This window comes from Panthera leo, chromosome B4 (assembly GCF_018350215.1).
Source record: "Panthera leo isolate Ple1 chromosome B4, P.leo_Ple1_pat1.1, whole genome shotgun sequence".
Taxonomy (NCBI): domain Eukaryota; kingdom Metazoa; phylum Chordata; class Mammalia; order Carnivora; family Felidae; genus Panthera; species Panthera leo.
The window spans coordinates 68,190,068-68,203,731 of NC_056685.1; the positions used below are offsets into that span (position 1 = coordinate 68,190,068).

At 37.7% G+C, this 13,664-nt stretch overlaps 1 protein-coding gene across 1 annotated transcript in view; it reads left to right on the forward strand.

The window, feature by feature from the left end:
- CNTN1 (contactin 1) overlaps positions 1 to 13,664 on the forward strand; it is a 278,854-nt gene that overhangs the window by 127,656 nt on the left and 137,534 nt on the right. The window contains exons 8-11 of the mRNA XM_042948459.1: positions 1,875 to 1,974; positions 2,131 to 2,312; positions 7,935 to 8,059; positions 8,744 to 8,861. Coding sequence (XP_042804393.1) covers positions 1,875 to 1,974; positions 2,131 to 2,312; positions 7,935 to 8,059; positions 8,744 to 8,861 — 525 coding nt within the window. The remainder of the gene's footprint in view (positions 1 to 1,874; positions 1,975 to 2,130; positions 2,313 to 7,934; positions 8,060 to 8,743; positions 8,862 to 13,664) is intronic.

Below are 13,664 nucleotides of genomic sequence, written 5' to 3' on the forward strand. Positions count from 1 at the left end.
ATGGAGATGAGTCCACATTCTTATATCTAAAACTTTTCTCTTTGTTTAGGACTTAATTCTACCTACCTCCTAGGGTTGTCATACAGAATGTTTTTGAGAATGTTAAGTTCAAAATGTTCCAGACACATCTTTCATCTCATGTATAAAACTTCTAGTGTTCTTCATCTTGTTTGGTGGTATTGTCATATCTCTACTATCTCAGAATAGCATTTTTAATCATCAAGTCTTGTCCTCTCCTCATCCTCCAGATAGCTAATTCAGTGGTCTGCAGCTAGTACGTAAGCACTTGGGAAGTTTGCGGAAATGTACAACCCAGAAATACTAATTCAGCAGGTCTGGGATGTGACCCAGGAATTTGTAGGTTCAGTAAGCATCCCCAGTGATTACAATGAATTGGATCTTTTATCTATGGGTTGTGAAAACATTGACCCAAAGAGCAGTCCTGTTGATTCTGCCTCTGAAAGACAGCTTTGACCAGTTCTTTCCTTTTTTGTTCCTACTGCTCAAGTCCTCATCTGTTTTGCCTGAAGTAATGACAAAGCCTTCCTTAGATACTCTTCTAAAATTCTCTTCTCCATGTTCCATTCTTTAAAACTTCCAACAAGATTTTCTACTTAAACCAAAGGTGATATTCATATAAATTCTCTTTCCCAAACGCACTGGCAGTTAATCACCAAGGAAATTATTCTCAAAATGTTTAATGTCACAGTTTCAAGCCTTCTAGATAATAGATTCAAGCTCATCTTCAACACATATATTTTGTGAATTCCTACACTTAAAAAAAAAATTCCCTGCATACTCCTGAAACTTTGTTTTAATATGTTGTTTCCTCAACCCGAACTGGTCTAGTGAATTCAAATACTCTTCTTGCCTGAAATTCCCATAGGCCCTGCATAATCAACCATCCTCCTTAGCTGCCACCCTTTCAGACCACTTATTTTTGTTTTGACTTGTATTTTCAGTCATTGTGTATCTATTTGTCTCTCTAGTATCAATGAAGTGCAAAGTACCATTCATACTATAATCTTAAACCATGCATTTTGCCTTTCTGAGCCTGTTTCTGTGACTGTAAGATTGAGGGAATAAAGCATCTCTCAGTATAGATGTGCTCAATACATTCAATAAGGTAACTATATTGATAAGCACAGTGTTGTCTGAATAAACACTTTTCTTCGTTCCCTCTCTCCTTCCCTCTTTTCAACTTATTTCCCTTTTGCCATATGCATGTCTTTCTTCTTTTCCTCCTCTTTTGTCGCCTGGCCTCTTTCTTTTACACTCTTCTCTCTTCCTTCTACCCTTCTCCCTCATGTCCCTTGTCCTTTCTCTTCCTTCCTGAGTCTCATTTAGTGCCTGGCACAGTGTTTACACATTTTTGATGCTCTTTAAGACTTCTTAAAAAAATTTTTTTTATATTTATTTTTGAGACTGGGAGAGACAGAGCATGAACAGGGGTGGGTCAGAGAGAGGGAGACACAGAATCCGAAACAGGCTCCAGGCTCTGAGCTGTCAGCACAGAACCCAATACGGGGCTTGAACTCACGGACCGCGAGATCATGACCTGAGCCGAAGTCGGCCACTTAACTGACTGAGCCACCCAGGCGCCCCTTGAAAAATTTTTTTAGTGAATTGAGTAAAATTAGTTACACAGCTTGAGAATGAGTCAATATGATTGGAAATGCTAGATGAAATTTATGCTATATACATACTATGCATAAACAAATACGTCTATGCATTGTGATATGGTCAGATAGTTCCCAGTACTTGAGAAATGTCTTCCATACTGAAGTAATTCTATCAAAATTACAATATTGAAAAAAAAACTCTTTTCATTCTGCCTAATAATTAGTGGATATTTGTATTTTTCTTGATATTAGGAACAACAAAACCATATCCTGCTGATATCGTAGTTCAGTTCAAGGACATTTATGCATTGATGGGCCAAAATGTGACATTAGAGTGTTTTGCGCTTGGCAAGTAAGTATACTTATATTTTTTATTAACATATATAGAAATATATTAATTTTTGTACCATTTAGGAAATAAATGATGTAAGTGTTTAGCTATAGAGAAACAAAGTAATTTACTTTGAAATGTTGTGGACCCTTAGCTTTTGTTATCTCCTATTTAAAGTCCCGTTCCTGATATCCGATGGCGGAAGGTCCTAGAACCAATGCCAAGTACTGCTGAGATCAGCACCTCTGGGGCTGTCCTCAAGATCTTCAATATTCAGCTAGAAGATGAAGGCACATATGAATGTGAGGCTGAGAACAATAGAGGAAAGGATAAACACCAGGCAAGAATTTATGTTCAAGGTAGACATGTTATTTTAATTTTCTGTAAATTGCATCAGTATCTTATTTATAGCCATTTCCATACTTGAAAAGCTAGTATATAATAGTTTAAAAACAGTGATGTATCTTATATTATGCAAAAAGGTGAAATATTTATCCATCTAATGAAGTCACAAATATGGCTTAAAAAAGTTATAAACTTCTATTAGCATCATACTAACACCAATGGATTCATAGTAGTGTTCTTGATAATTTTCTGAAAATACAATTGATGTAACTTGTTGACTCCCTTCCTTGTTCTTTTTTTTTCCCCAATACCTTTTTATTTGTAGAAGAAACTATGCATTATGACTCAGGCTAAGCCACTGACTTGCAAACTCAAGTATGCTTCAAAATCACCTGGAGGGCTTGTTAAAACACAGATTGCTGGTTCCCAGAGTTTCTGAGTTAGAAAGTTCTATTTAGGGCCCATGAATCTGTATTTCTAACAAGTTCCTAAATGATGCTAATGCTACCAGACTAGGAGCCACAGTTTGAGAACCTCCTTTTTCCAAAAGAGGAAAAAAAAATTTTTTTGAAGCAGTTTTCTTGGTCAAGTGTTTGATTCAGACACACACACGCACACCCACCCACCCACACACACACACACACACACACACACACACTTACATTTAGGGGGATAGAATGTTGTGTTTCAGGGACCACTTGAAACTTTTCAGGCTGAAATCATTTCTGTATTATTGTACAATATAAAACTTAAAGATCACAACTAAGCAAACATCTAAGGTTTCAGTAAGCCCATTCATTTAAAGGATAAGCATCCATTGAGTGTCTACTCAGAGACACACACTATGACAGGAACAAGTGGAACTAGATAAGAGAAATACTCTCTCTGTCCTCTGTCCAGGATTCATACTGTTTTCATACTATATACAAACCTCTACATTTATACCAGTATACACAAGCAAATGAACATATGCCTCCATACACATGTGAGAACCAAACTGTGATATCAGAATGGGGAAGGGGCATTGTGGCTCCTACCCAGACCCAGGCCTCTGTCTATACAGGGATGAAGTAAGTGCCTCCAATGACTTAACACATGAAGTCTCACCACCACCATCCCATAGAATTCACCAGGATTAGGCTCTTTTTGCCTTTACCCTGTTAATTCCATTTGGCACAGAAAGCCACGCACTCCAGGCCTCCCTTATCATCTGAACTTAACACCTACACAGCTCTGCACATGTCCTTCTCAGTCTCCATCTCATCCCCATCCCTAACTTCTGAAACCTTTGTACCATACTTTCTACAACACACAGGCTGCTATCATCGCAATCCCCTATATTCTCAACTTCTCTATAACTTCTACTCTGAACTTCTCACTTAACGAAAACATGGTTCTCCCTTAAAGACACTGCTTCCCCTGTAATCCTCTCAGGCAGTGGCTAATTTTCTTTCACAGCTCTCATTCCCTTTGGCTTGCAGTATACCTGCTCTTCTTATTCCATCTCTTTTCCTTTAAATGTCCAGTTAACTATCTGTCGGGACAAACCCCCTCATTTCTCTAAGGATTTTGCTCTTGGCAGCTCTTACAAACCAGAACACTACTCTTTACATTCTTAGTGACATCAAAATCAACTTAGACTATGATTATCTTTAGTAGTTTGGCCTCTCAGTTCTATTGAACTCCTCTTCCCTAATGATCCGTTCCCATGGCCACACTTCAGACCTCAATGTTACCAAAAAGTACAATCCCTTTATTTTTTTAATGTTTATTTATTTTTAGATAGGGGTGTGGGTACAGAGAGGGAGAGAGAGAGAGAATCCCAAGCAGGCTATACATTCAGCATGGACCCGATACGGGGCTTAATCTCATGGTCAACTGTGAGATCATGACCTGAGCCAAAATCAAGAGTTAGACACCTAAGTAACTGAGCCATCCAGATGCCCCCCTCCAAATTACAATCCCTTTATAATCTCAATTTCACACATTTCTTTCAAACCACTATCTCCTATCTTTCTAGTTCAGTCTCTCTAATACCCTTGGACTCTACCAGGAACTGTAACCAATTAATCTAGCCACGGTTTAACATTCTTTCACTTCATCTAACCTCTACCCACCTCTTCCCTAAACCTGTGATCATTCATAACTGTTCCCCTGCACTCCTCCACAATGCACTCACCACCTTCTGTTTTGTCTTACTACATTTGTAAAAGGCCAACCCCGGAAAAATCGAGGTTTTTGCCTACAGTGCCTGAACCAGGAGCTAGAATATGACTTGAGATAAACATCACCATACTTATTAGAGCATTTTAAATTATTCATCATTAACTTCAAGTGGGCCCTTGGTGCTGCCTGGCAATTATATTTTACTTCCACAGGCCCACTTACTCTTGCAGTCCCTTAGATGACCTACTCATGCCTTCACAGTTTACTTCAAACCCTAACACCTCCTCCTTCAACCTTACTCTCAGCTGATAACTTGGCTTCTTCTTTCACTGAGAAAATGAAAGGTCAAGTTAGAACTTCCACAGGCTCCCACCCCACATCTATCCAATACCTTTACCCATATCTCATTGCTATGGATTCAGCTGCTATCTGAGGCCGACACCTCTACTCTGTGCTTGATTGTACTCTCCTACTTCCTTAAGGCTGTTGTTCCAGCAATTCCCTCTCCGGCGAAAGTAATCATTTTTTTCAATGGATCATTCTCATCAGTGTATAGTGGTCTTGTTTCCTACTTCTTTAAAATATTTTTAACTCTGGCTGCTGCTCCATTCCCCTTCTTCTTGTCTCCCTGACAGATTTGGCTATACTTTCTAAATATGCTGTGGTCAATTTTTCTTCTTTTTAAAATTCACTCTTGTTTGAGTCTCATACCTACCTCCCTGCTGGAATCTTGTCTTGATCACCAATGACGTCATGTTGCTGAAGCAAATGGCCACTTCGCAGCTGTGTCTTACCTGATCCAGCAGCAACAGACGCCCCTGCTGACTGTGCTGTCCTCCACTGTCCGCTCTCTGTGCTTCGCATCTGGGATCCATACTTTGCTAACATCCTTATGCACCACTTGCATTCTCCTCCTCAATCCATATGCCCTTCAAACATGGGAGCAAGCAGGGTTTGTCTCTGAAAATCTTCTCTATTTCCTCACAACCTTGGTGATTTCATCTATGATCATGGCTTTAATTAGGCTCTAGCACCTGAAAATTCTGACCCAGATACTTTCTTGGAACCCTAGACTTGTATATTCAGTACCCCAACAAAATTCACTTGATACATATCAAGTATACATAGGTGACCTCCAGAAGAGAGAAAAATTCTGGTTAGAGTCTTACATTATATTTTTTAAATAAAGCTGGCATTCTACCAGGTTTCTAGTGCTTATAGATCTGTTTTTATTCAGTGTACTAAGAAAACTACGATCCAGGTTCTTAGCCGAGTAGAGTTCTAAACTATATAATGTCTAATTCTTTAGAAGAATCAAGGTGACAGCAGATATTTGTAAGGGAATCTTATTAAGGGAACTATTATTGTTCCTTTACTAATGAAACACTCAGTTTTTATCTTTTGGTGTAATCAAACAACCAGTTTACAAAATTAAATCATAGTCAAGCTGATTCCATTATTTATTCTTATTGTATTTTTTAATGTGATATCTTGTGTGTTAGAGTCCAAGGCATGAAAGGTGCTCATATTCCTGTTTTATGTATTGCCAAGATTGTCTAAAAAATAAAACCTCTCTCAATTAACATTCTTATCAATATTTAATTTTTATAACTGTCTACATATGTTACCAAAATGTAATGATAAGTGAAAATATACTAATCAGATTATTGTGTTATAAATACACACACGCACATAATCTTGATGGGATTATATCTAGTGAGATCATAAAAATGTTTTATACTCTTTATTATTTATATGTATTAAATACTTTCTATAAGACATGTATATTATTTTGTCATAAAATTAATATATCAAAGTTTTCTTTTTTAAAGAAAATAAAATACTCTCCTCCACTCACAATTAATTCTCTATTCCTACCTCCTTTATTTTATATCAATTAATTTACCTACAGTTATTTATTTATTTATTTATTTATTTATTTATTTATTTATTTATTTATTTATGAGAGAGAAAGAGGGAGCACAAGTGGGGGGTGGCAGACAGAGAAGGGAACACAAAATCTGAAGCAGGCTGTGTCCTGACAACAGAGAGTCCAATGTGGGGCTTGAATTCACAAACCGTGAGATCATGACCTGAGCCAAAGTCAGAGGCTTAACCGACTGAGCCACCCAGGCACCCCTACGTACATTTATTGAAACTATTTAACTTAAATACTCAAAAAAATGTCGTAGTGTCCATTTGCTTGCTCTCTAGAAATATTTACTTGTGGTATGGGAAATACTTAGCAGTTTTCTTTAGCTACCAGATCAGATGAAATGATGAAGCTGAAATTAATTTCACTAAAGCATGGATTTCACCAATTATAGCTCTTGTATGTGGTTTCTAATATTGAAAGAGTAATTATGTGATCAAGGCATTTTTTCTAATCCTACAGTAAAATGTGACAGTGGCCACTAGGTGAAAGGTACATCAAAAGGAGGACACCTGAGGAAGTGGAAAAAATTTTGATTCTTTATTCCAAAAGAAAATACTTAGTGTCGTACTCAATGAAGCCATAATTTAAAAAAAAAAATTTAATGTTTATTTATTTTTGAGAAAAAGAGAGTGAGCAGGGGAGGGGCAGAGAGAGAGGGAGACACAGAATCTGAAGCAGGCCCCAGGCTCTGAGCTGTCAGCACAGAGCCTGATGTGGGGCTTGAACTCACAGGCAACGAGATCATGACCTGAGCCAAAGTTGGACACTTGACCAACTGAGCTACCCAAGTGCCCCAAAACATAATTTTTTAAAAATGTTACAGGTGAGAATTTTTTTTAATTTTATTTTTTAATTTACATCCAAATTAGCATATAGTGCAACCATGATTTCAGGAGTAGATTCCTTAATGCCCCTTACCCATTTAGCTCATCCCCCCTCCTGCAGCAGAGAAATTTTTAATTTTTTAATATTTATTCATTTTTGAGAGAGAGAGAGAGCGAGACAGAGTGTGAGCAGGGGAGGGGCAGAGAGAGAGAAAGACACAGAATCTGAAGCAGGTACCAGGCTCCGAGCTCTGAGCTGTCAGCCCAGAACCTGATATGGAGCTTGAACTCACAAACCGTGGGATCATGACCTGAGCAGAAGGCAGATGCTTAACCAAGTGAGCAACCCAGTTGCCCCAAGACATAATTTTTTAAAACTTTAATTGTCATTTTGAAAGATTTAAGTTATAAGAAAAGGTAAATTACTGTAGTGTTACTCATGAATTAGCTTTCTAACAACACATGGTTCACATATAGGAAAATAATTATGAATTGATTATAGTTACTTCATGTTATAACAATGTAGGATAAAATTTACCTGAAGACCTATGGGGATGCAATTTCAATGGCTCTAACACTGGTTTTATGGCATATATAATATCTGATGTATTCTCCAGAAGAAGATCAACCAAATGTGACGTTTGCATTCTTGAGATTATTTTGAGTGTTGAGATTTGAGTCTGACACTTACAATGTTCTTTAACTTTCAGCGTTTCCTGAGTGGGTAGAACATATCAACGACACAGAGGTGGATATAGGCAGTGACCTCTATTGGCCTTGTGTGGCCACAGGGAAGCCCATCCCTACAATCCGATGGCTGAAAAATGGATACGCGGTATGTATGTTCAAGCGTTTTGCGGTTCTTGAGTCCATACTCAGGCACCATTTCCAGTGGTCCTCAGATAAATTTAGCAAGAGAATCAATAGAGTAAGGGTATCTTGGCCCTAAAATTAAATAATTAAATAAATAAATAAATAAATAAATAAATAAGTCTTCTAAAAAAGGCAAACAAGGAAGTGAACAATAAATTATCTTCTTTCAGTTTAAAACAACGTTTCTGCAATCTTATGTCTACCTTCTCTCTCTCTTCCTCTCTCTCCTTATTTTGCCCTTTGTTCCATATTTTGCCCTTCTTCCTACTTTTCCTTCTCTACTACCTGATATTGTCCTCTTTTTTTTGGCCACTATTTCCCTGACCCCACAGAAACAGAGGTAAGAGGGAAGGTTCTACCTTTAGCCCTGGGGACAAGTAGCAGCAGTGGGGCCCTTCTGTACCTTCCCTCTGTAATCTCCCAGCTGGGCCAAGAGGGAAAAAGTGGACTCCCAGCTCTGTAGGATGAATAGAACAAGAGCCACTGGGCATGGTAAGTGGGTTTTAAACCCTACCGTATCTGGCTTAGTTAACAGTGGGGGCAAAATATTGTACCTGAATGAAAAGGCCAACCAGCCCAGACCTAAATAAAAGCATTTCTGTTAAAGTTTATCAAGGAAATGTATTTTGCTTTGTCTTCTTTTCAGTATCATAAAGGGGAGTTGAGACTGTATGATGTGACTTTTGAAAATGCTGGCATGTACCAGTGCATAGCTGAAAACACACATGGAGCCATATATGCAAATGCGGAGTTGAAGATCTTGGGTCAGTATCATTTCTAGTTTCTGATAACATTCAGCAAGAAAGCGCCACATTAAACAATGATCATAAGGGTTTCTGCAGATCATATTTGATTGTATGTTGGATCACTAAAGGTGACAACTTTCAAAATGTGGTTTGGAACAGGATGATATTGTTGTTTTATTTCCCTTCTTTCACTGGAGAACAGTAAATAAGTTAGAGGCAGCATGGAGTACAATAATTTAAAAAAAATGATTTACAGGTAAAGCAAACTTTACACACGCCAGTTTTTACAAGTCTTATTCTCTCCTATGTCTGGGCTGTTAAATACTTCCTGAAAATCACATTGTGGTGATTGATGCTTCCACAATGCATGTGACCCAGTCTCAGATGGATCTTCAGCACTTGCTAGTTATAGCAGTCTTTGGATCTCATATCCTACAATTGATATTTAAAATCCTCAGGACGTTCCTCAAGCTCTTTGCTCCACCCTGACTCCTTCTTTGGTATCGCTTTCTTACTCTGCCATAACAATTGAAACCCTTTGAAATAAAATATATCAATTTCCTATCCACATTCAAAAGTATGTAAATCTTTACTACATTTTCCCCTTCATGTTCTTCATCCAGAGGCGTGAGTATCTCTCCTCTCTAAAACAGGCATACCTCGTCTCGTTTCATTGCATTTCACAGATACTGTGTTTTTACCAATCGAAGGTTTATTGCAGTCCTGCAGCGAGCAGGCATATTTCCAACAGCATTGGCTTACTTCATGTCTCTGTATTACATTTTGGTAATTTCACAATATTTAAAACTTTTTCATTATTATTATATTTGGTATGTTAATCTGTAGTCAGTGGTCTTTGATATTACTATTGAAACTGTTTTCAGGCACCATGAACCAGGCCCATATACGAGAGCAAACCTAATCAGTACATGTGTGTGTTCTGACTGCCCACATTCCTTCACCTCAAGCCTCCCTATTCTCTGAGACACAGCAATATTGAAATTAGGCCAGTCAATAAGCCTACAATGGCTTCTGGGTGTTCAAATGAAAGGAAGAGTCAGACATCTCTTACTTTCACCCAAAAGCTAGAAATGATTAAGCTTAATGAGGAAGGAATGTCAAAAGCTGAAATAGGCTGAAGGCTAGGTTTCTTGTGCTAACCAGTTAGCCAAGTTGTGCACGCAGAGGAAAAGTTCTTATGATTAGAAGTGCAGGTCTAGTGAGCACATGAATGATAAGAGAACAAAACAGCCTTATTGCTGATTTGAAGAAAGTTTTAGTGGTCTGAATAGAAGATCAGATCAGCCACATTATTCACTTAAGCCAGAGCCTAATCCAGAGCAAGGCTCTTACTCTCTTCAATTCTGTGAAGACTGAAAGAGGGGAGGAAGCTGCAGAAGAAAAGTTTAAAACTAGCTCAGGTTGGTTCATGAGGTTTAGAGTAGAGAAGAGAGGAAATGGCTTCACAGCTGACACTTTTGTTGGGGACTAATGTGGCTGGTGACTTTCAGTTGAAGCCAATGCACATTTGCCGTTCTGAGAATCCTACAGCCCTTAAGAATTATGCTAAATCTAATCTGTCTGTGCTCTGTAAAGGGAACAACAAAGACTGGATGACAGCACATCTGTTGACAACATGGTTTACTGAATATTTTAAGCCCTCTGTTGAGAACTACTTATCAGAAAAAAAAATTTCTTTCAAAATACTACTGCTCCTTGACAACACACCTGGTCACCCAAGAACTCTGATGGAGATGTACGTGAGATTAATGTTGTTTTCATGCCTACTAACACAACATCCATTCTGAGGCTCTTGAATCAAGGAGCAATTTTGACTTTCAAATTTTATTATTTAAGAACTGCATTTCATAAGGCTCTAGGTGTCACAGATGGTGATTTCTCGGATGTCTCTTGGCAAAGCAAATTGAAAAATCTCTGAAAGGGATTCACTATTCTGGATACCATAAAGAACTTTCATGATTCATGGGAAGATGCAAAATATGATCAACGTGGGCAGGAGATGGGAAGAAGTTGATTCTAACCCTCAGGGATGACTTTGTGAGGTTCAAGACTTCAGTGGAGGAAGGAGCTGTAGATGTGGTGGAACTGGAAAGAGAACTAGAATTAGAAGTGGAGCCTGAGGATTTCACTGAATTCTTCTAATCTCATGATAAATCTTGAGCAGATGAAGAGTTGCTTCTTATGGATGAGCAAATAAAGTAGTTTCTTGAGGTGGAATATACTCCTGGTGAAGATGCTGTGAAGATTGTTGAAATGACAACAAAGGATTGAGAATATTACGTCAACTTGGCTGATAAAGCATGGCTAGGTTTGAGAGGATTGGCTCCCATTTTGAAAGAAGTTCAGTGGTGAGTAAAATGCTGTCAAATGGCATCACATACCACAGAGAAATCTTTCATGAGAGGAAGAGTCAATCGATGGGGCAAGCCTCATTGTTGTCTTTTTTCAGAAATTTCCATAGATGCCCCCCCACCGCCAACCCTCAGCAACCATTACCCTGATCAGTCAGCAGCCATCAACATGGAGGCCAGACCCTCCACTAGCAAAAAGACTATGACTTGCTGAAAACTCATATGATGGTTAGCATTTTTTAGCAATAAAGTATTTTTAAATTAAGGTATGTACGTTGTTTATTTTCAGACATAACGCCATTTGCACAGCGAATAGGCTATAATATAGTGTAAATATAACTGTTATATGTATTGGGAAAGCAAAAAATTCATGTGACTCACTTGTGATTTTTGCTTTATTGGGGTGGTCTGGAACCTAACCTGGAATATCTCTGAGGTATGCCTGTAATCCCTTTACCTCTGCCCTATATTCATTTCTTTTCACTTACCCTGTACTTGATATGAACAGATATCTCTTCTCCATGTGCATATGTATGTTCATATCTTTCATGCTGCCTCTCCTTTTAATCATGTTTTTTTCTTGAATTCTCTGCTTCTTTGGCTTTGGAGACTCCATGCTTTCATACCTCCCAGATTATTTCTTCTTGATCATTTTTATTTTTTCCTCTTTACCCCTTCCTCTGCTCAGTTAGAAATCTTGCTCTCAGATTCCATTCTTATGGTTTCATTCTATTCTGTAACCCACTTTTTTGTCATATTCTATATTATTATTCCCAAATTATTATTTTCAAATTTTTAGAAATCCTTGATAATTTCTTCTTCTTCCATTAACTATCATTGATTCTTTATATCACTGGCTCAGGTTTTTATCCTTAGCTCAATATAAAGCTTCCTAATAGGAATGTTCATCTGGTAACCTCACAGATAACCCAGACTTAGCGTGTCTGAAGCTATAATCCTTATTTCTCACTCACCTTATCCTGAAAAATTCTGTTCTATAGAATGGCATAATTCATTACATCTTTTCTTTCTATCACATCTACTAAATTTCTCAATGTTACCCCATAAATCTCACATTCTCCTTACTTTCATTACAACTACTTTAATTAAGGCCTTACTGTAATATGTCCTTTTCATTTTATTTTAATTAGCTGTCATCAGCTTTAGTCATGTTATAAGTAATGAATCTAGATGTAGCCAGGCTTTGTCTTCTACAACTGATTACCAAAAAGATAAAGCAGTGACTATAAAGTGTGGCCTATTTTATTATTGCTACACCAAAGGGAAATTCTTTAAAATATTGCTATCAGGGGCGCCTGGGTGGCTCAGTCGGTTGGGTGTCTGACTTTGGCTCAGGTCATGATCTCACAGCTCTGTGGGTTCAAGCCCCGCGTCGGGCTCTGTGCTGACGGCTCGGAACCTGGAGCCTGCTTCGGATTCTGTGTCTCCCTCTCTCTCTGCCCCTAACGACTCGCATTCTGTCTCTGTCTCTCTCAAAAATAAATAAGTATTAAAAAAATTTTTAAAAATTGCTATCACTATAAATTAACACTAAAAAATATGAAAGAATATGAAAAACTAACTTTAAGAAGAGTTGAGGCCTTCTTAATTTTAATTTTCCCTGTCTCTTGTTATAATGCTGAAGATCATATTCCATTTATTCCCTCCAAGGTAAAAATTCTTTGCTGATATATTTAATCTACTTTATTTGGGTATCAAACAAACATTCAGGCTCAGGCTTCATACCATATTACTTTATTATGAAATACAATAAAATTGTTTTGACTCTTATACGAGATATGAGGTGACTTTGAATGTTTTTCCAAATGTTAGCTTTTTATTTTTTGTTAAAATTTATTTATTGTGCTATGTTACAAAATAATAAGAAAATTCAACAGCTCAGGATGAAAGATCTCTCCATATTCGAGCACAAAATTTATCAGTATTTTAATGGCTTTTATTAAACAAACTGCTTGAGTGTTTTCAGCCTTATAGTAATGTTTCTGGGCATCTTTATATTTGTTTGAATCAATTTTTGTTTATTAGCTTTAGAAACAATGCTTCTCTCTAGATATATTCCTTTGCTATCTAGGTAATTCATTTATTCACCCACCAAATATTTTTTGGGAACTTATTCTACACCAGATACTATTCTTTTTAATAGACACAATAAAGAATGATAGAAAAAAATGCATATCTTCTTAGTTTGGGGACAAATATTCCCTCATTTTCCCACTTCTAAAATATGTAGGAACATAGTTTGGATTCTTTCACTATAAATTCAAATACTGGATAAGTATGAAGTCATTTAAAGAACTATATGAGGGGCGCCTGGGTGGCGCAGTCGGTTAAGCGTCCGACTTCAGCCAGGTCACGATCTCGCGGTCCGTGAGTTCGAGCCCCGCGTCAGGCTCTGGGCTGATGGCTCGGAGCCTGGAGCCTGTTTCCG